At 36.0% G+C, this 21,956-nt stretch overlaps 1 protein-coding gene and 1 pseudogene across 1 annotated transcript; one reads left to right on the plus strand and one right to left on the minus strand.

The window, feature by feature from the left end:
* Positions 1-4,211, minus strand: LOC124252228 (olfactory receptor 10T2-like; annotated as a pseudogene).
* An 8,396-nt stretch (positions 4,212-12,607) lies between these two features.
* LOC124225277 (olfactory receptor 5P3-like) lies at positions 12,608-13,540 on the plus strand. The gene has a single exon (XM_046637851.1). It carries the CDS (start codon positions 12,611-12,613, stop codon positions 13,538-13,540), a length of 930 nt encoding a protein of 309 aa, XP_046493807.1. The 5' UTR covers positions 12,608-12,610.
* The last annotated feature ends 8,416 nt before the right edge of the window (positions 13,541-21,956 follow it).

A 21,956-nucleotide genomic window follows, 5' to 3' on the forward strand; every position in this document is an offset into this window, starting at 1 on the left:
TTATACTCTGGGATTAAGCAGAGGTGTCAGCACTGTATATGTCACAGACACCAGCATATCTTCATGGAATGAGTCACCGTCCTTGGGCCTAAAGTAAACAAAGCAAGCAAATCCATAGTGGATGCACACTACAGTGAGGTGAGAGGAGCAAGTTGAGAGGGCCTTATACTTCCCCTTTGCAGGAGGCATCTTCAAAGCTATGGACCCAATGAAGACATAGGAAATCATAATTAAAATAAAGCTGCCACCAACCACAAAGGCAGAGAGCATAAAAATAGCCATTTCATGAAACAAAGCGTAATCACAAACAAGGGATACCACAAGCGAGATGCTGCAGAAGAAGTGCTGGATGGTGTTGGAGTCACAGAAAGACAAGTTGGATAGTGATGGAAATGCACAGAAAAATGAGGAACCCAACCATCCAAGAGGCCAAAATCAGCTGAAAATTGATGTTATACCTCATTTGGATGGAAAAATGCAGTGAGTTGTGAATGTTAGTGTAAGAGTCATAGAAGACAGCAGCCATGTTGAAGCAGTTAGTGCCTTCTAAGCCTAAGGAGAAAAAAATCTGTGTGGCACACTTAGGAAGAGAATTGGCCTTGCTGTCTGATAGCAAGTCCACTAACAAGTGAGGGTACAAAATTCTAAAAAGGATAGGCCACAGAGGAAAAAGTATGTGGGGGTGTGAAGGTTGTGACTGAGCTTGATGACTACCTTTATGGACATATTTGCAGTTAGGGTGGTCACTTGGGAGAAGAAAATCACCACAAAGAGGAGATTATGCAGGTCTGGGAAACTGGGAAAACTCTACAGAAGGAGTGTGCACACTGTGTTACGATTGCCCATCCTCCTGGTGTGCACAGCAAGTTTCTTTCAAAGTTCCAGAGATTCTTGAGGTTAAGACTCTGAGATGATTGTAAAAAGGTCCATATGCACTCATGTCACCTAGACTTTAATCAAGGGAACCTGGGGAACTTCAGGCAAATCTTCATGGGAGAGCCTCAGAAAGGGACGCTACATGCACTTGACAGAAGTTAAAGTTCTGTAGTCAAGAGTGATGAGAATGATTCTATTATGAGAATCTGCATAAATGACAGAGATGGGGCCCAAATATCTCTTGGATTCTACTCACAAAAGCACTCTTTATCTTTCTCTTTTCCACTCAGGATCTGCATTTAGGAGGGAAAATAGAAATAAAATTGCTTTGTTCTGACCCACTGGATTTTGTGATGCCACATTTTTCAAGTGCTTTTGGGATCTAATAGTACCTTGGTACTCAGGAATGCTTAATAAACTATTGTTGTAATGAATAAAGGTATTCAATCCTTTAAATCACTTAAAATGAAAATAACACAAAAATTTAGAGACATCTGTGAAATTTTCCAAAAGAACTTTGACTTTTCTTTTAGCGCAATCCCCTTTTCATCACTGCACCACCATCAAGTGGCATCACGTCATAACCGTGACAATGACTAGACCACACAAATGAATTTAACATGCAACTTCTGCTGGGTTCCTATCCATGGTAATAATTGGGGGTTGAGATTCATAATATCACTAGTTCTTTTTTTTTTTTTTTTAAAGATTGGCACCTGAGCTAACAACTGTTGCCAATCTTCTTTTTTTTTTTTTCTCCTTTTTTTCTTTCTCCCCAAATACCCCCAGTACATAGTTGTATATTTTAGTTGTAAGTCCTTCTGGTTGTGGCATGTGGGATGCCGCCTTAACATGGCCTAATGAGCAGTGCCATGTCGGCACCTAGGATCCGAACCCTGGGCCGCCGAAGCAGAGCACAGGAACTTAACCACTCAGCCACGGGGCTGGCCCCACATCATTAGTTCTTAATACATATCAATGATTTTTAAGTTCTTAAGAACTTCTCATTGAAGTTCTTTTCCTGATGCCTAATATAACATAATGGACTAGCTTGGAGTCCAAATAATTTTGGAGGTACGATGTCATTCTAGGATGGCATATTCTGGTCATTTTGTTGTAATGCACTTTGGGTTTTTAGCAAAACTTCCAGGACATTTTCTAGCAGGTATGCCTGTTATGTGGTTTGCTTTGCAGTACACAACTGAATAGAATCAATCCGCATTTCTTAGATCACTTTGGTAAATTATATTTCTATTTTTATTTTTCATTAAAAATCCAGTCTTGTGGGAGGTGAGGGCAGAAAAGTGGTATGAAGACACTCCATAGAATTTTGATTTTAACTTCTGTCACTGTTAAAGGTAAAATTTTTCTTGTGTCTCTGCCACACACAGCTGCCTATTGATTGGAAGGCTGTCAATGACTTTCATTGGAAAAATACCTTTTCTAATTTTAAGTCCATTTTTTAATTGGTTATTAGATTTTTTTGCTGTTGAGTTGTAGGAGTTCCCTCTATATTTTGGAAATTAACCTGTTATCAGATATATGGTTTGCCAATATTTTCTGTCATTCTCTAGGTTGACTTTCCTCTGTTGATTGATTCCTTTGCTTTGCACAGGCTTTTTAGTTTAATGTAGTCCTACTTATCTATTGTTGCTTTTTATTTTTGCCTATGCTTTTGGTGTCATATGCAAGAAATCATTGTCAAAACTAAAGTCATGAAGCTTCGCCCTATATTCTCTTCCAGGATTTTTACAGTTTCAGATCTTAATTAAGTCTTTAATATATTTTGAGTTGATGTTTGCATATGCTATAAGGATCTGACTTCACTGTTTTGCGTGTTGGTATCCATTTTCTGACACTGTTTATTGAAAAGACTATTCTTTTCCCATTTTATAGTCATGGCATTCTTCTCAAAGATCATTTGACAGTATATGTGTGAATTTATTTCTGGACTCTCTGTTCTATTTCATTGGTCTAAATATCTATGTTTTATACTGATACCATACTCTTTTAATTATTGTAGCTTTCTAACACATTTGAAATCAAGAAGTGTGATGCTTCCAACTTTGTACTTATTTCTCAAGATTTCCTTGTCTATTAGGGATCTTTTGTGTTTCCAATCAAATTTTAGAATTGATATATCAACTTCTGAAGAAAGTGCATAAGGATTTTGTTAGCAATTGCATTGAATAGGTATATGGCTGTGAGTAGCAGGATATGTCAATACTCCTCCGATCCATAAAGGCTAGGTGACTTTCTATTTATTGGTGTCTTACTTAATTTCCTTCATCAATGTTTTGGAGCTTTCAGAGTAGAAATCTCTCACCTTCTTAGTTAAGTTTGTTCATAAGATTTTATTCTCTTTCATTCTATTGTAAACGGGGTTGTTTTCCTAATTTCCTTTTCAGATAGTTCATTCTTAATGTTTAGAAGAGTGACTGATATTTGTTCATTAATTTTGTATTCTGTGGCTTTAATGGTTTTTTTCATTAATTTTAACTGTTTTTTAAAAATCTTCATCGTTTTCTACATAAGATCATGTCATCTGGAAGTAGAGACAATTTTGCCTCTTCCTTTCCTAAACGACTTATTTTTCTTTCCTAATTGCTCTGGCTAGGACTTCTATGTTTAATAAAAGTGGCAAGAGTGGGCATTCTCGCCTTGTCCTAAGCTTATAAGGAAAGCTTTCAGTGTTTTACTGTTGAGTATGATGTCAGCTGTGGGATTATCATATATGGCCTTTATTTTGTTGACGTAAATTTCTTCTGTACCTTGTTGTTGAGTTTTTATCATGAAAGGATGTTAAATTTTGTCACATAATTTAACTGCATATGTTGAGATGACCATGAGATTTTTATGCGTCATTCTGTTAATGTGGCGTATCGCATCAATTGATTTGCATGTGGCGAACCATCCTTGCATCCCACGAATAAATCCCACTTGGTCATGGTGTATGATTTTTTTAAAAATGTGCTGTTGAATTAGATTTGCTAGTATTTTGTGAAGGATTTTTGCATCTATGTACAAGGTACATCAAGAACATTGGCCTCTAGTTTTCTTTAGTGAGGTATATTTTTCTTTCTTTCTATGAGTGCACTGCTGTCCTCATAAAATGAATTTGGAAGCAGTCCCTCTTCTTCAGTTTTTTGGGAGAATTTGAGAAGGATTGGAGTTTATTTTTCCTTAATTGTTTGGTAGAGTTCATGAGTGAAGACATCTGGTCCTGAGCTTTTCTTTGTAGGTAGATTTTTGATTAGTCCTTCAATCTGCTTACAGGTTTTCTGTGGCTTTAGATTCAGACTTTTCAGGTTGCCTGTTTCTAGGAATTGATCCATTTCTTTCAGGTTATCTATTTGTTGGTTTATAATTGTTTCTGATAGTCTGATACTCTTTTTGTTTCTGTGATATAATTAGTAATGTCTCTTCTTTAACTTCTAATTTTATTTATTTGAGTCTTCTTTCCCTTATTCTTGGTTAGTCTAGCTAATGGTCTGTCAATTTTATTTATTTTTTCAAAAACAGAACTCTTAGTCCCATTGAGTTTTTCTAATTTATTTATTTCAACTGTAATCTTTGTTACTTTCTTCCTTCTGCTAGCTTTGGGCTTAGTCTGTTTTTCTTTTTGTAGTTTCTTGAGATGTAAAGTTAAGTTGCTTATTTGAGACCTTTCTTTTCTCTGAATGAATCATTTATCACTATAAACTTTCCTCATAGTACTGCCTTTGCTGCTCCTCATAAATTTTGGTATGTTGTGTTTTCATTTTCATTTGTCTCAAGATATATCCTAATTTCACTTTTAATTTCTTTTTGATCCATTTGTTGTTCAACTCTGTGTTGTTTAATTTCCATATATTCATGGATTTTCCAGTTTTTATTCTCATCCTTGTTTTTATTTTCATTCCATTGTGGTCAGAAAAGATACTCAGTACGATTTAATCTTCTTAAGTTTGTTAAACTTGTTTGTGACCAATATAAGCTCTATCCTGAAGAATTAGCTGCATTTACTTGAGAAGAATGTGTTTCCTACTGCTATTGGATGGAGAGTTCTGTATGTGTATTAGATTCATTTGGTCTGTCGTGTTGTGTAAGTCTGCTATTTCTTTATTGATTTCCTGTATGGATGTTCTATCCGTTATTGACAGTGGAGTATTCAAGTCTCCTACTATTATTGTATTTATGTTTATTCTTCCATTCTGTTTTGTCAATGTTTGCTTTATATATTTAGGTTCTCTGATGTTAGGTGCATTATACTTATAATTGTTATATCTTCCTAGGGGATTGACCCTTTTATCATTATAAAATTTCCCCCTTTGTCTCTCGTGAAATTTTTTACTTAGTCTGTTTTGTCTGGTAAGTATAGCCACCTCTGCTCTCTTTTGGCTACTATTTCATTGGATATCTTTTGCCATCCCTTCACTTTCAGCCTATGATTGTCCTTAAATTTAAGGGGTTTCTCTTGTACACAGCATCTTGCTCCATCTTGCTTTTCATTCCATTCAGCTACTTTATCTCTCTTCACTGAGGGAGTTTAATCCACTTTTGTTTAAAGTAACTGTTGATATGTAAGGTCTTACTGTTGCCATTTTTTAATTGTTTTCTTCTTTCTGCGTCTTTTGTCCATCTTTTTCTCTTTTGCTAACTTCCTTTGTGATTTGTTGTGTTAATATGCTTTGATTCCATTCTTTTTACTTTTTATGTATCTTCTATATGTGGTTTCTTTGTAGTTACCATGAAGTTTACATATAAAGATCTTAGAGTTATAATAGTGTATTTTAAGCTCTTATAAACTTAACTTCAATTGTATACAAACCCTCTATATTTTAATTTCTCCCCTCTAAACCTTGTGTTACTGATTTAACAAATGCTATCCATTTTATTGTGTATCCATTAACATGGTTTTATAGTTATTTTTGACATTTTTGTCTTTTAACTTTTATACCATGATGAAAAATGATTAATATACCACCTTTATAATATTACAGTATTCTTTGTCTATATATTTACCTCTACCAGTGAGTTTTATACTTCATATGCATTTGTGTTGCTCTTTAGTTTCTTTTTGTTTCAACTTGAAGAAATCCCTGTAGTATTTCTTCTAGGGTGAACCTAGTGCCACTAAATTCCCACAACTTTTGTTTGTCTGGAAAGGCTATATCTCTCCTTTATTTTTAAGGACAGTTTTGCCAGGTATTGTATTCTTGGTTGACAGTTTTTTCCTTTCAGCACTTTGAATATATCATCCCTTTCCCTTCTGGCATGCAAAATTTCTGCTGAGAAATCTGCTGACATTTTTAGGGGTGCGCCCCTGTATGTGATGGGCTGCTTTTCTCTTGCTGCTTTCAGAATTCTCTCTTAGTCTTCACTTTTACAATTTGATTGTAACGTGTCATAGTATAGATACTTTAGATTATTTCATATTTGGAAACCTTTTGGGCTTCATGAATCTGGATGCTCAATTTCGTTTCCAGAATTGAGAACTTTTTTGTTATTAGTATTTAATTAATCTTTCTGCCTCCTTTTCTTTCTATTTTCCTTCTGCACATATTGATTCCCTTTCAGGTGTCCCACAAGTCCATTAGGCTTTCTTCAATCTTTTCCTTTTGTATTTTTGTGATTCTTGACTAGATAATTTTAAGTGACCTGAATTTGAGTTCAGTTATTCTTTTTCCTTCTTGGTCAAATCTGCTGTTGAATCCCTGTATTGAATTTTTCAGTTGTTATTGTATTCTTCTGCTTCAGAATTTCTGTTTGCTTCTATTCTATTTTATGTTCTCTATCTCTTTATTGGTAACCTCATTTTGTTAATTTTTTTCTGATATTTAAACTGTCTATCGGTGTTGTCTTCAACCTTACTGATCCTCTTTAACATGATTATTTTGAACTATTGTCTGGCAATACATGGATCTCCACTTTTTTAGGGTCAATTACTGGAGATATATTTTGTTTCTTTGATTGTCTCACGTTTCTCTGATTCTTCATGTTCCTCATACCTTTGCTTCTTTCTGTGAATTTAGCAAACAATTCTCTCTTCCAGTCTGTATGGACTGGCTGTAACCAGGGAAGACTTTTGCCAATCAGCCTGGCTGGAGATTCTGGAAGACTCTCAAACTTTTACTATTGCTTTGTCTTTTCTGGCTCCCTCTTCTGTCTTACCAAAGTACCATAGGTCAGGAAATTGTATGCATGCTTTACTTCAATCTTCCTTCATGGAGAATAAACTTCTATTTATTTACCTTGTCCTAATTTAGCAGAACTGTACTGGGAAAATGAAATATCTCACAACTTCTCCTGTGTTATTAGCTGCCCAAGCAAAGTATGTACTCTTTGTCAATGGTCCAGGTATGGAGAGACAGAGATTGGACATTTCAGGATCATGTTGAATGGCTGGAATGTGGAGGTACACTCTACTCCTCTCCTTCCCTCCTAAGGGAGCAGCCTCAGCTTCTGCACCTTCTCCCAATAATGCAGAGCTATACAAATTGCAGCCATCTGCCTACCCCTTTTCTTTTGTTCTTACCTGTCCCCACCAAGCTATGCTAGTTCCATCAGTTCTGTGGATGAAGCAAGATGGAAACCAAACCCTCAAGCAGCTCAGTGAAAGACCAGGAGGTTGGATACATGTTCCAGTTTCTCCTTTCCCAAGAATGAGCAGTTGTGGGCTCCGGTTTCTCCTTTCCCAAGAATGAGCAGTTGTGGGCTGTGGTGACTTTTGTCAGCACTGAGTTGTGACAGTGTGTGGAAAGGGTCAACATGGGGAAAGTAAAATTGCTCTTCTAACCCATTTCAATGTGACTTTACTTGGTTTTGTGCTTTTCTAGGGTAGGACAACTTCTTTACTGGACTGTGGACATCTCATAAAGATATTTTTGTTAGTAATTGTTCAAAAATAAGGTGTTCCTTTCTGGGACTAAGGGATGAGACTTCTTTCTCTGCCATTTGCTAACATCACCTCCCCAAATATTTTCTATTCTTATCAAAAAGAAGGACTAACATGGCACAGATGATATATACATTTATAAATTTGACAAGGGTTATGTAAACTCTACTGCTCTTTGTCATAATTTAATCTTAGAATACTAGAAATAAAATATATATCTTCCCAACCACACATTAAGATATGAAGGAACAAAGGAAACCTGGAAGTTTTGTTGAAACAGTATGAAACACTGTTAATATTCATTAAATATCTGCTAAATGAATGAATGAATAAACTACTTTTCCAATCTATAAAATTACTTCATAGTCCACCTCAAGTATCAATTTAAGAGTTTTGGATTATAATAACAGCAGGTGAGTAACACTTATATCAGACTTTCTCATAGATTTCCCTATGAAATAATCATGAAAGCCTGAAAAGGGATGCATGAATTGCATTATCTTAGGGGAGTGATAATGTTGGTCAATGATCTTTGACACCAGGAAGAATTCCCACTAAACAGACATCTGAGTCAGAACAGAGGGGACTCTGCATACAGAGATTTTCCAGCTATACAAATTAAAATGACAAAAGCAATAGCTTGCTTAGTTTCCTGCATATAAAATCACTTGAGGAACTTTTATTAATCCATATGCTCAGGCCATACTACAAACCAATTATTCAGGATCTTTGGGATGAGATTCAGATATGAGCATATTTCAGTTTTCCAGGTGACTCTCATGTTCAGCCAAGATTGAGAACACTGAGATAGCAATTCTCGAACTTTGGTGTACATCAAAAATCACATAAATGGTTTGCTAAAATACCAAGAATGTTCCTGTTAGAAGGGGATAGATGCTTGAGGGGCTCCAGACAACTAACAAGTGTATAAGTAGTGGTCCTTTGAGGAGGGAGGCCAGCCTATTTTACTCCTGTTTCTAGCCTAATACCTCTTCCAGGGGGAGAGAGAGCACTGATTGGGGTGTATGTCTCCAAACAGGAAGGAGTTGTTTTTTGCAGAGTCAATGGAAGGCAGTAAAGCCCAGAAGACAAGCAACTGAGGTACAATGCCTGGATAAACCTCTTTCCCGCTTTCCTCTCTAACTGAAAACAAGGAGGAATACCACTGCCTTTGTACTTTTCTTGTGGGTTGTACAAACAGAATCAGTGGGCAGTTTAGAAGAAAATTTCAGTTATAAAGATGTGCTTATAATATATATTCCCAAAATACTTTAGGATTTCCAGAATCACACAAAAGTGACAAGAAATTCAAATGACAACAGACATAAACTCAAAGAAATAGAACTTGTAAAGCTACCATAACAAGACTGTGCACTGAAATAAATATAATGATTCAGGAGAAAGTACTACATACACAAAACAAGAGCAGAAGGTTACAAAACATTAACAGGAAGTTATGGAAAAATACATTAGAGATTGTGGAAAGGAACAATACAAGACTATATCATGGCCTTGTTTCAGAGGCTCAATATAGAGAGCCATTTCATCATTTCAGTGGTTACATAGGAGCCCATAGAATGACAGTATCATAATTTTTTTAACCTTTCCCTTATTGATGCACACTGGACCCCTTGCAGTATTTCTACTATTTAAACAATCACGTAGTGAAGATATTTTATGTGTATATTTATATTCTTGTTATTATTATCTCTAGGATAGATTCTCCAAAGAGGGAGTTTAGAGGATAGCATTCAGAACTAACAAATTTTGCCAGTTTATTTCCCACTTGCTAGTCCCAGATACATATAATCATTTTAATGTTTTGTTACTCTTCTCTATCTTCAGTGGCTCATTCTTCTCATGGATTTTTAAATTATTCATGTGAATCTGAAGGAAGCAAAAGCTACCTGAAAAGCTCCTACCCCAAACTTTAACTTGATTTGTTTGCTTACTTCATTCAGTTATATAGTTTTTTATTATTTTCCATCACTAGAATACTAGAATGTAAGTTCTATGAGGTCAGGTATTGTTTTTATGACTTATTGGAAAGAAGGAAAGAGTCACCAATACCAAGCAAATTTGAAACTGAGCACCAAAAATCCCACAAATCCATTAGATTCCAAGGCTTAGGAATAGTCTTCTGGGGCTCAATGCTGTATCCTATGCTTCTGTAGCTCAGATCTCTGTGCACACAACTCCAGCCTCTGTGCCTATGGCTTTTACCCTGGCTTCAAGGTTTCAGTCTCTGAGCCAGTTTCTTTCACTGAAGATATCCTTCCTTTTTCTTGAAGGATACTACATATTTAAACTGAGTCGTTTTATCAGGCTGCTTCCTACCTACAGAATTTTAAGTCTCACAGCTTTCTTTCATTTACTTCTGTCTGTGTCTCTTTCTAAGTGGCCATGTGTCTGATGATATATTATTTAAAAAAACTCTTTTGGTGTCCCATGTGTATTATGGTATTTACAACAGCATACAAGAGGGTCTTCCTCCAATCTTCCCTGGATAATCCCATCTCTATTCGTGACTTCTTCTGAGATTGCTGAGGAATTCATGAGTAACAGGCCTAAACTCTTCAGCACTAGCAAAGCATTTTCCTATGGCACCCTTGACTTTCTCCCTAGTGCATACTTTCCAAACAGTGAATATCACAGTTTTAACATCTTTTGCAATCTAGATAGGCTGAGAATTTCCCAAATCATCAAGCCCTGTTTCCTTTTGCCTAATTGTTCTTTCTTAAATTATCTATGTCTCCTGACATCTTGCTATAGCCAGTAAGAAGAAACCAGGCTTCACCTTCAGCACTTTGCTTGTAAATCTCCTCAGGTAAATATCCAAGTTCATCACTTACAAGTTCTGCTTTCCACAAAACTGTAGGACACAACTCAGCTGGGTCTCTTGCCACTATATAACAAAGATCACCTTTTCTCTAGTTTCCACAGATATGTCCCTTATTACTTTTTGGGCCCTCTCTAGCAGAGTGGATTAAAAAACATACCTGTTCTATTCTATTTGCAAGAAATTCAATTGAAATATGTAAGCTTGTTGAAAGTTGAAAGAGGGAAAAATATATAGCATTTAAATATTAATTGAAAGAAAAAAGGAATGGTTATTTTAACGTCAGACAGCATAGTCTTCAGCACAAGGCAAATTACTAGAGACAGAGAGGGTTATACCATAATGATACAATTCTTGAAAAGATAAAGCTTTAGGAATGGAGAACAGATTAGAGATTACCAGAAGTTAAGGAGGGAATGGAGACTAAAGGGCCCTTACTGTGGTTATAACAGGCCACATGAGGGATCTGTATCCTATCTATATCACTTTCACTATCCTGGTTGTGATACTGTACTATAGTTTTGCAAGATATTAACATTTGTAAAATCTCAGTAAAGGTATAGGGATTTTTGTATTATTATTTCCCACAACTGCGTGTGAATCTATATTTATCTCAAAATGAAACACTCAATTAAAAAGGTGATATCATCTAGAAGTATATAAAAAACATAAGCTCTTATTTTTTCCCAGAAGGATTTCTGTTTTAAAATGAAATAATATGTGCTACGCTATGTTTATTCTTCTAAGTCCCAAAACAGCTGGAATGATTTTAGCAATACATCAAAAGTTTTCATTAAAAAAAAAGATGGATACTCAACAACTGTATAGATGTTTGTAGACAAGACATAGTTACATGAGCTTGTGTACCTGTAACTTTCTCCATCTTGAGGGTTTTCAGTGGAAGTTTCACAAACAAGTAACGTACTTGAGGGATTATATCCCAAAAGACCTCAAATCTCATAAATGTAGCCTCGCTTTACAGTGACAATTCTTTTCATTTGTTCTTATTGTTGAGGTACAAACTTCTGCAGGTAATAATTTTTGTTTTATATTGATATAGAAATATGTTTTTCTCATTTTTGTGTTACAATTTAAGGTTTCAATATTCTAAGGAAATAATCATTTGTTGAGCGTCCAATTCCCTCTGTGATCCATGCTTGGTGTTATCACAGATATCATTTTGTTCAAACCAAGAACCTTATGAGGTATATATTTTTTAACAAATAAAGTAATGAAGAGTTGAAGAGTTGATGTAAGTTGTCTAAGATTCCATGGGTAGTCAGTGGCAAAGGCAGAATCTGATCCCAGGTCTGGATGGCTCCAAAGCTTAATGCATTTTTTCACAACACTTTGCTTCCATGCCACAATGGTACTCATAACCAACTCCAAATTTCTGTCATATACATCAATTTTCTTTAAAATTTTAAACTTTCATTCAGTCTTGGGTCTACGCCTAGTTACTAAAGTTGCTAGCCATGTCCTGAATAAAGATAATGCAGCTAGGACTTTGGAGTTCAGACTCATAATTATATGGTGTTCATAACATGGCATACTATTGCTCAGTTAATTCACACATACTGTTATTCAAGCATTTCTGTTAAGAGTGAAAATATGACATGTAGCTGGGTGAGCACATGGCTGTGATGCTGGGTGTGTGTGTGTGTGTTCAATCTTCTTGACTTTGAATATTTGAAGTAGAAACATTATTCTGAAATATTAGTTGATATCTATTGTTGAAGGAACTTCCAAACTACCTACATAATGCAAATATGAATTAAGTTTAGGTTAACCATTTTTAATCTGAATATTCCTGGCCTTATGTCAATGAATATATACACTTCAAGTTTTACATGAGCTATTATGTATAAAATCAATTCCTACCAAATTTCCACTCTAGTGTCTATGCTTTATAATTTCTATTATATAGCCATTTAAAAAATAAGTATACAAATTATGATATTTACTTCCATTCTGATATTCACTTGATCTTTTTTCAGTGGGCATCATTCCTGGTGTAGATGGGGACTGGAAACTACACAACTGTGGCAGAGTTCATTCTTTTGGGGTTAACAGAGGATACTACAGTTTGTGCCATTTTATTTATTGTGTTTCTAGGAGTCTATGTGGTCACTTTAGTAGGCAATGTCATCATAATCATATTAATCAGAAGCAGCCCTCAGCTTCATATCCCAATGTATCTTTTCCTCTGCCATTTGGCCTTTGTAGACATCGGATACTCCTCATCAGTCACACCTGTAATGCTTGTGGGCCTCCTCAGAAGAGGAACTACTCTCTCTGTTGCTGGCTGTGTTGCTCAACTTTGTTCTGGAGTCACATTTGGGACAGCTGAGTGCTTTCTGCTGGCTGCCATGGCCTATGATCGCTATGTGGCCATCTGCTCACCACTGCTCTACTCCACCCACGTGTCCCCCAGAATCTACGTTCTCTTAGTGGGAATATCCTACCTGGGTGGATGTGTGAATGCTTGGACATTTGCTAGCTGTTTATTAAGTCTGTCCTTCTGTGGACCAAATAAAGTCAATCACTTTTTCTGTGACTATTCACCACTTTTGAAACTTTCTTGTTCTCATGAATTTACTTCTGAGATAATTCCAGCCATCTCTTCTGGCTCCATCATTGTGGTCACTGTGTTTATCATTGTTCTGTCTTATGTCTCCATACTTTTCTCCATCCTGAAGATGCACTGTACTGTGGGGCGGCACAAAGCCTTCTCTACCTGCACCTCCCACCTCTTAACAGTCACTCTGTTCTATGGGACCATTACATTCATTTATGTGATGCCCAAGTCCAGCTACTCAACAGAACAAAACAAAGTGGTGTCTGTATTCTACATGGTCGTGATCCCCATGTTGAATCCCCTCATCTACAGTTTGAGGAACAAGGAGGTTAAAGAGGCCATGAGAAAATTGATGGCTAGAACACAGTAGTGGTCCTGAACCAATTTGGTTTTATTAATAAACACTGTTTAAGGAGGACTTATTCTGCAGATGAACAGATAATGTACTAAGTAAATTTCAGTGTATATTCATAGTATTCTAGAGTCACAAATTTCATTTTGTTATTCCCAAGAAAATTTTCAGTTTAGAGAATAAATATGGATTCACTAATTTAGGAGCATCTAGCAAAAAATTTTGTTTTATCCTTACTTCACCCACCATTTCTTCCATCTGTAATTACAAATCTGTTCCAGGATTCTCTGTGCTGTTTGAATGCAGTCTTTGCAATTAAGAGCTGGAAGCATTGAAACTCTTTGAATGGGAAATATAGTAGTGTTACCATCTGAGATCTTGCCCTTTGAAAGAGATGGTGTCCATGCTGTACAGATAATCTAAAGAGTGAATCAGTCATGCTGGTAGTTCAACTGTGAAAATGCTGTCTCTAAACGACACCTAATTTCATTCATAAAATTTAAATTTTTTGTATTATTAGAGACCTCTTTGTGTTTATTCTCCCAGTTTTTTTCCTATGAGAATAATTTTGATAAAAAGGGGATAATATTTATAGGAACAAAATTTTTTCTTTAATAAAATTTAAATATCAGATTAATCTTAATACAAGTTAAATGTGATTTTTCTGTTTAATCATCAGCAATAATTCTGTCCAAACCTTTGAATTCAGAGTGATGTCAGCTTCATGGCAGTGTGATATGTCCCTCCTTTTTTCCTCTTTTTAAACAATTAACTGGGCATCAATCCACATACACAAGTGCGTTAGGGGGAGCTGTGAGACCCAGCACCATATACCAAGGAATCTTGGAGGAGTATTGCCCACCCATGCATCCAGTATTGGGCAGAAAGACCTCAATACGGGTTGCAAAACCAGAAGGATCCAGTGACTCTGCCCCAACCTCTCTCAGCCGTGATCAGGAAAATCTGGAGAGTGCTACCTTGAGCAGAAACTCACAGATGAATCAGATTTTGCAGAAGTCCACCCTTCCAGAGGGGGCATTCCTGCATGCTGCTTGAGCAAAAAAAAAAAAGTGTGTGTGCATATATATATATATATATATATATATATATATATATATGAGTTTTGACGCATTGGAGACTGTAAGAGGAATTTTACCAGTGCCACCCCTTCCCCAAGGTGTTACTGCTTGGAGCTGAACTAGCTGGCATCCTCTCCTGGGAAGGAAAGGGAGATCAGTGAGAGAGTGCTCGGCTTCCCAAGGAATGAAGGAATTTGCTGGAGAAACCCATTTAAAAAGAGTTAGGATCTCCATCCCTGGGGGTAGGGAGAGATCAGGAAACAGGCAGATAAGAATATGAAAAGGCATTAAGGGGATGCAGTTGAGCTGACTGTGCTCAGTACTTCAGCAGGAAGTTTACCCATGAGACTGAGAGAACTTCACCTGAGGATCCCATCACTGGGCCTGTGGCACTCTCAACACCCCAAGTGGTAAACCCACATCTCCTCCAAATTCTGCAGCTAGCTTCTTGTGTGCATTCCTGGGTACAGTGAGAGAAGCTCTAGTAAATGGTGTGCTCTCAGAAAACCAGAACAGGGTCTGTAGGCAAGGAAGAAACCAGAAACTTGAACTGTAGCACTACCTCTGGAAAACAAAAGAGAGTTTCCAGCAGCCAGCTTGGTGAGTCTTAAGAACCAGAGAAACATAACAGTTTAAGAATTCTGTCTCAAGGAGGAACAAGAGATGTGGAGCAGGTGTGTCCATACAAGGTCAGAGAGAACCCCAGATGTAACAGAACCGACAAACAATATATCCCACCTGAAGGCATGTAGTAAAGATACAAGGAGGTGTCCACTACTTCAAATGTGAAAACAGCAACATAAAATTACAGGAAATATGAAACATAAAGTAAATATGCCATCACCAAAAGATAACAATAATTCTTCAGTAACTGAACTCAATGGCACAGAATATTGTGATAACACTGATAAAGAATTCAAAATAGCAGTTTTGAGGAAACTCAACAGGTTACAAGAAAACACAGAGAGACAAGTCAATGAAATCAGGAAAAGCATGCATGAAAAAATAAGAAATTTAACCAAGAGATAGGTATCGTAACAAAGAACCCAACATGAAGCTGGAGCTGAAGAATTCAATGAATGAAATGAAAGATGCAATAGAGAGCACTTATAGCAAAGTAGACCAAATAGGAGACAGAAATAACCCAATCAGAGGAGAACTAATTAAAAAGAATGAAAAAGAGCAAAGAAAGCCTATGTTATTTTTGAGACTCCATCAAATGTACAAATGCTGGAATAATTGTTGCTCCAGAGAGAGAAGAGAGGGAGAGGGGAGCAGAAAGTTTATTTGAAGAATAACTGAGAATTTGCCAAACCTGATGAGATACTTGGACATCCAAGTTCACAAAGATAATAGATCACCTAGTTGTCTCAACGCAAAAAGATCTTATCCAAGGCACATTATAATGAAACTGTCAAAAACAAAGATAAAGAGATAATTCTAAAAGAATACAGAAAAAAGATTGTAACCTACAAAGAAACCCCCATTAGGCTATCAGTAGACTTTTCAGCAGACCCTACAGTCCAGGAGACAGTGGAATGATGTATTCAAAATGTTGAAACAGAAAAATTCCCAGTCAAGAATACTCTATCCACCAAAGTTATCCTTTAGAAATGAAGGAGAGAGAAAGAATTTCCCAGATAAACAAAATCTAAGGGAGTTCATCACCACTAGACCTACCTTGCAAGAAATGCTGAAAACAGTTTTGAAATAAAAAGGCACTAATCAGTGACATGAAAATGTGTGAAAGTATACAACACACTGGTAAAGGTAAATATACAGTCAGATTTAGAAAACTCTAATTCTGTAATAAGATGGTGTACTACCCACTTAACTATAGGATAAAGGTTAAAGAAAAGGAGTATTAAAATAACTATAGCTCCTATAATTTGTAAATGAATACACAATATAAAAAGAGGTAAATTGTAGGACTTGCCTGGTAGTGTAGTGGTTGAGTTCATGTGATCCACTTTGGCAGCCTGGAGTTTGCAAGTTTGGATCCTGGGTGCAGACCTACACACCACTCATTATGCCATTCTGTGTCAGCATCCCACATACAAAATAGAGGAAGATTAGCATGGAGGTTAGCTCAAGGACAATCTTCCTTGAGCAAAAAGAGGAGGATTGGCAACAGATGTTAGCTCAGGGCCAATCCTCCTCACCAAAAAACAAAAACATAAAAGAGGTAAATTATGACATCAAAAATATAAAGGGGGCAATAAATTGTGGAACTTTTGTATTTGAAAGAAGCTAAATTGCTATCAGTATAAAGTGGACTGTTTTATCTATAAGATCTTTTAGGTAAGCCTCATGGTCACCAAAAAAGCAAAAACCTAGGGTAGGTGCACAAAAGATAAAGAAAGAGGAAACAGAGCACACCATCACAGGAAGACCCCAATTTACAAGGTTAGGCAGAAAGAGAAGAAACAAGAAACAATTGAAGTAGAAAACTGCCAGGCAGCAATTAATAAGATGGCATTAGTAAGTTCTTACATATCAATAATAATTTTAAATGTAAATAGATGGAATTTATGAATTAAAGTCACAGAGTGGCTGGATGGATAAAAACTAAGACTCAACTATATGCTGCCTATGAGACTCACTACAGATTTAAGGACCCACATAGGCTCAAAGTGAAGGGTTGGAAAAAGATATTACATGCAAGTGGAAACCAAGAGAAAACAAGGGTAGCTTTACTTAGACAAAATATACGTTACACCAAAAATGGTAATAAGAGACAAATAAGGTCATTATATAATGATAATGGGGTCAGTTCATGGAGAAGATATAACCATCATAAGGATATACGCATCCAACATTGGAGCACCTAAATATATTAGGCAAATATTAACAGATGTGAAGGGAGGAATAGACAACAATACAAAAATACTAGGAAACTTCAATACTTTACTTTCAATAATGGATAGATCATCCAGACAGAAAATCAACAAGGAAACGTTGAACTTGAACTATACATTAGACCAAATAGACATACAGAGACCAACAGACATATATAGAATATTCCATCTAATAGCAGCAGTGCACTTCCCAAGTGCACACAGAACATTCTTCAGAATAGATCATATGGTAGGACACAAAATAAATCCTAATTAAAATTCAAGTTGTACAAATACGTTTTTCATGAATGATTCCCTCAGGTATATTTTCCTTCCTCCTCAATACCATGGATTTTATAGTTCTGAAAATTTGCCAAGACCCACATATCTTCTGTCCCGTATACAGGGAATCAGGTCCTCTGCCCTGTTTCCCAAGGAATCCATCAGAAGAAAGGTAGAAAAGAAAATGGACACACAGAATGTTTGTTGTGACCGCTTCATCAGGAAGTAACTCTTCCATGGAAGGCCTTGCTGGAGAGGAAAATCCACTGTAACTGAAATCCCCAATTACTTCATGACCACTCAAAATTTTTCCAATATTTCATTATTAAAATTATAAAACATAAAGCCATGCTAAAACAATTATACTGTCAGCATCTGTATATCCTCTACCTAGATTGTTCTGGTTATCTACTGGTGGACAATGAACTGTCCCAAAGCTGAGTGGATTTAAACAATTCATATAGACAGAAGTTAGTAGGGATAACAGAGGTATCAAATATTTTGTTCACTCTCGTGTCTGGTTGTTGATGCTGGCTATTGTCTGAGAACTTAAACAGAGATTCAACCTTTCTGTGTGGGCAAGGTGACTGGGTTCCACTGGTGAGTATTACCTGAGAGCCAAGTCAATGCTATACCAACTTTTATGCCTGTGATGACGAATTTTATATGTCAACTTGACTGGACTAAAAGATGCCCAGATAACTGGCAAAACATGATTTCTGGGTGTGTCTATGAAGATGTTTCCAGAAGAGATTAGCATTGGAATCAGTAGACTGAATAAAGAAGATCCACCCTCACCAGTGTGGGCAGGTATCATCAAATCCATTGACGGCCCAAACAGAGCCAAAAGACCTAGGAAGAGTGAGTTCTCTCTCTCTTCTTGAGTTCAGACATCAAACATCTGCCCTCAGATGTCAGAGGCCCTAGTTCTTCAGTTTGGGACTATTGAACTTACACCAGAAGCCTCCTTGGTTTTGGGTCTTTGGCCTTGGATGGAATTATGCCATCAGGTTCCCTGGTTCTCCGGTTTTCAGATGGCAGATTGTGGGACTTCTCTGCCTCCATACCTGTGAGAGATAACTAATTTCTGTATAAATCTCCTCTAATATGTATCTATATATATCCTATTGGTCTGTTTCTCTGAAGGAGGCTATCTAGTATAATGCCCTATCTCAATGCACTGCCTTCTTTTCATTCAGGCATCCAAAGAACTGCCCAGGTTCTAGGAGAGAGAAATAGACTCCATTTCTTGATGGGACAGTGACAAAATTCTGGAAGAGTATGTGGGACTAGAATTATGGCTGTCATCATTTTTGGAAGATACATCATGCCACCCATTAAGATTTGTCTATATTTGCTTTATCGCATATATCTTTGAAGTTTATCTATACAGAATCTATCTTATTTTATGATCATATCAAAGGAAATTACAGACATCAGTACACTTTCCATAAAAATTTCTGTACACATATCAATAACTAGAGTTCAATACTTTTACATGTTTTATTCTATGCAATTTTATGCAACTTTACTTAAAGTGAAATGTGCACATCTTAAGTGTACTATCATTATGTTATGGCAAATGCATCAACCTGTGTAACTCAAACACCTCTCATAGTATAGATAATTAACATCAGCCCAGGAACTTCCCACATTCCCCTCCACAGACAGTGCTAGCTCCCACAACACAGATACCCATTATTCCAATTATTTTTTCACTATAGCTTAGTTTTTCAGATTCTAGAATTGCATATAAATGGAATCATATGATATGCCCTCCTTTTTGAAAGGTTCTTTTAATTAATTAGCACAATATTTATAAATGTATTTATATTTTTGGGTGAGTCTATAACTTGTTTTCCTTTGTTGATAATATTTCATTGTGTGAGTATACCAGTTTGCTTAACTATTCTTTGACTAAATAAAACCGGGAATGTTTCTAGTTTATGAGTATTAGGAATAAAGCTGGCCTTAGAATGGAAATTAATAACATAGAGAATAGAAAACAATAAAGTCATTGAAAGTAAAACTGATCCTTTGAAATGATCAACAAAATTGTTACGCCTTTAGCGAAACTGACCAAGAAAAAAAGAGAGAAGAAAGGCTGAACTATGAACATGGTAAAAAAATCTGTGATCACCAGGATTATGGGGTGGAGTTGGGATGAATAGATGGAAAACAGAAGACTTTTAGGGCACTGAAAATACTCTTTATGATACTACAGTGATGCCTATATGTCATTATACATTTGTCCAAACTCATAATTGTACCACATCAAGTGTGAACCCTAATCTTAACTATGGGCTTTGGGTGATTATGATGTGTCACTGTACGTTCACTAGTTGTAACAAATGCTCCACACTGGTGGAGTATGTCAATAATGAACTAGGCTATGCATATTTAGGGACAGAAAGTAATGGGACGTTTCTGCACATTCCTCCCAATTTTGCTATGAACTTAAACCTGCTCTAAAAAAATAAAGTCTTAAAAAAAGAGAGAGAAATCTCAAATAGCTAGAATCAGAAATGAAAGAGATGACATTATTACCATCTTACCGAAATAAAAAATATCAGAAAAGAATACTGTGAAAAACTGTATACCAATTAATTAGATGACAGCAGAAATGGACAAATTCCTAGGAAGTCACAAGCTACCAAAACTGACTCAAGGAGAGATAGACAATCTGGATAGACTTAAAACAATTAATGAGACTGAATTATTAAGCAAAGAAACTATCCATAAAGAAGAGCCCAGACACAAATGGCTTCACTACTGAATTCTGCTAAACACTTAAGGAAGAATTAAGTATCCACTCCTCACAAACTTTTCCAAGAAATCAGATGGAATGGAACAGTTCTATGAGGCCATCATTACCATGATTCTAAAACCATACAAAGACATCACAAGGAAAGAAATACAGGCTAATATCTATTAGGAACACATACAGGAAAATCCTTAACAAAATAGTAGCACAATGATTTCAGCAACATGCAAAAGGAATTTTACACATGACTAAGTGGGATTTATCCCAGGAAAGCAAGGTTGGTTTAACATCTGGAAATAAACTATGCTTACACTATTTAATATAATAAAAACCCAAAACCATATGATCATCTCAATATAGGTAGATAAAGCATTTGACAAAATCCAATAGCCACTCATGCTAGAGACGCTCAAAAAACTGTTAATAGAAAGGAACTTCTTAATCCTAATAAAAGGCAAATATCTATGAAAGACCTACAGCTAACATCATACTTAATGGCAAAGACTGGATGCTTTCCCTCTAATATCAGGAACAAGAGAAAGATGTCTGCTCTTGCCAATTTTATTCAACATTGTACTAGAACTTCTACCCAGAGCAGTTAGGGAGAAAATGAAATAAAAGTCATCCAGGTTGGTAAGGAAGTACAACTATCTGTATTTGCAGACAACACAATGTTGCATATAAAAAATACATACGTATAGAAAAACATAGAAATACACGAAAAAACTATAGGAACTAATGAGTTCAGCAAGTTTGTAGGATACAAGATAAATGTAAAAAATAAATTGCATTTCTTTGTACTAACCATGAGTAATCCAAAAAGGAAATTAAGAAAACCATTTCATTTACAATAGCATCAAAATGTAAAATATTTAGGAATAAATTTAACAAAAAAGTGCAAAACTTGTAAAAATTACAAAACATTGCTGAAAGAAAAGAAAGGAAAACTAAATAGATGAAAAAACATCCCATATTCATGGATCTTTAATAACGTTAAGGTGGCAATATTCCACATATGATCTATGGATTCAACACCATCTCTATCACAATCCCAACTGGCTTCTTTGTAGAAGTTGGCAAGATGATTCTAAAATTTTGTGGAAATTAAGTGACACTATATAGCCAAAACAATCTAGAAAAATGAGAACAAAGCAGGAGAAATCACATTTCCCATTTCAATACTTACTACAAAGCAAGGGTAATCAAAACAATGTGTACTGGCCTATGGGTTGATGTGCAAATCAAAGGAATAGAGCTGAGAGTTCAGAAATAAAGCACATGTCTACAATCAACAGATTTTCAAAAATCGTGGCAAGAACTTTCAATGGGTCTAGAATTGTCCTTTCAATAAATAGTGCTGGGTCAATTGGATATCCACGTTCAGAAGAGGGACCTTCCCTCACACCATTACAAAAATTAATCCAAATGGATCAAAAACCCATCTTAAGAGCTAATATACTATAATACTCTTA

This window comes from Equus quagga, chromosome 14 (assembly GCF_021613505.1).
Source record: "Equus quagga isolate Etosha38 chromosome 14, UCLA_HA_Equagga_1.0, whole genome shotgun sequence".
In the NCBI taxonomy this organism is placed as follows: domain Eukaryota; kingdom Metazoa; phylum Chordata; class Mammalia; order Perissodactyla; family Equidae; genus Equus; species Equus quagga.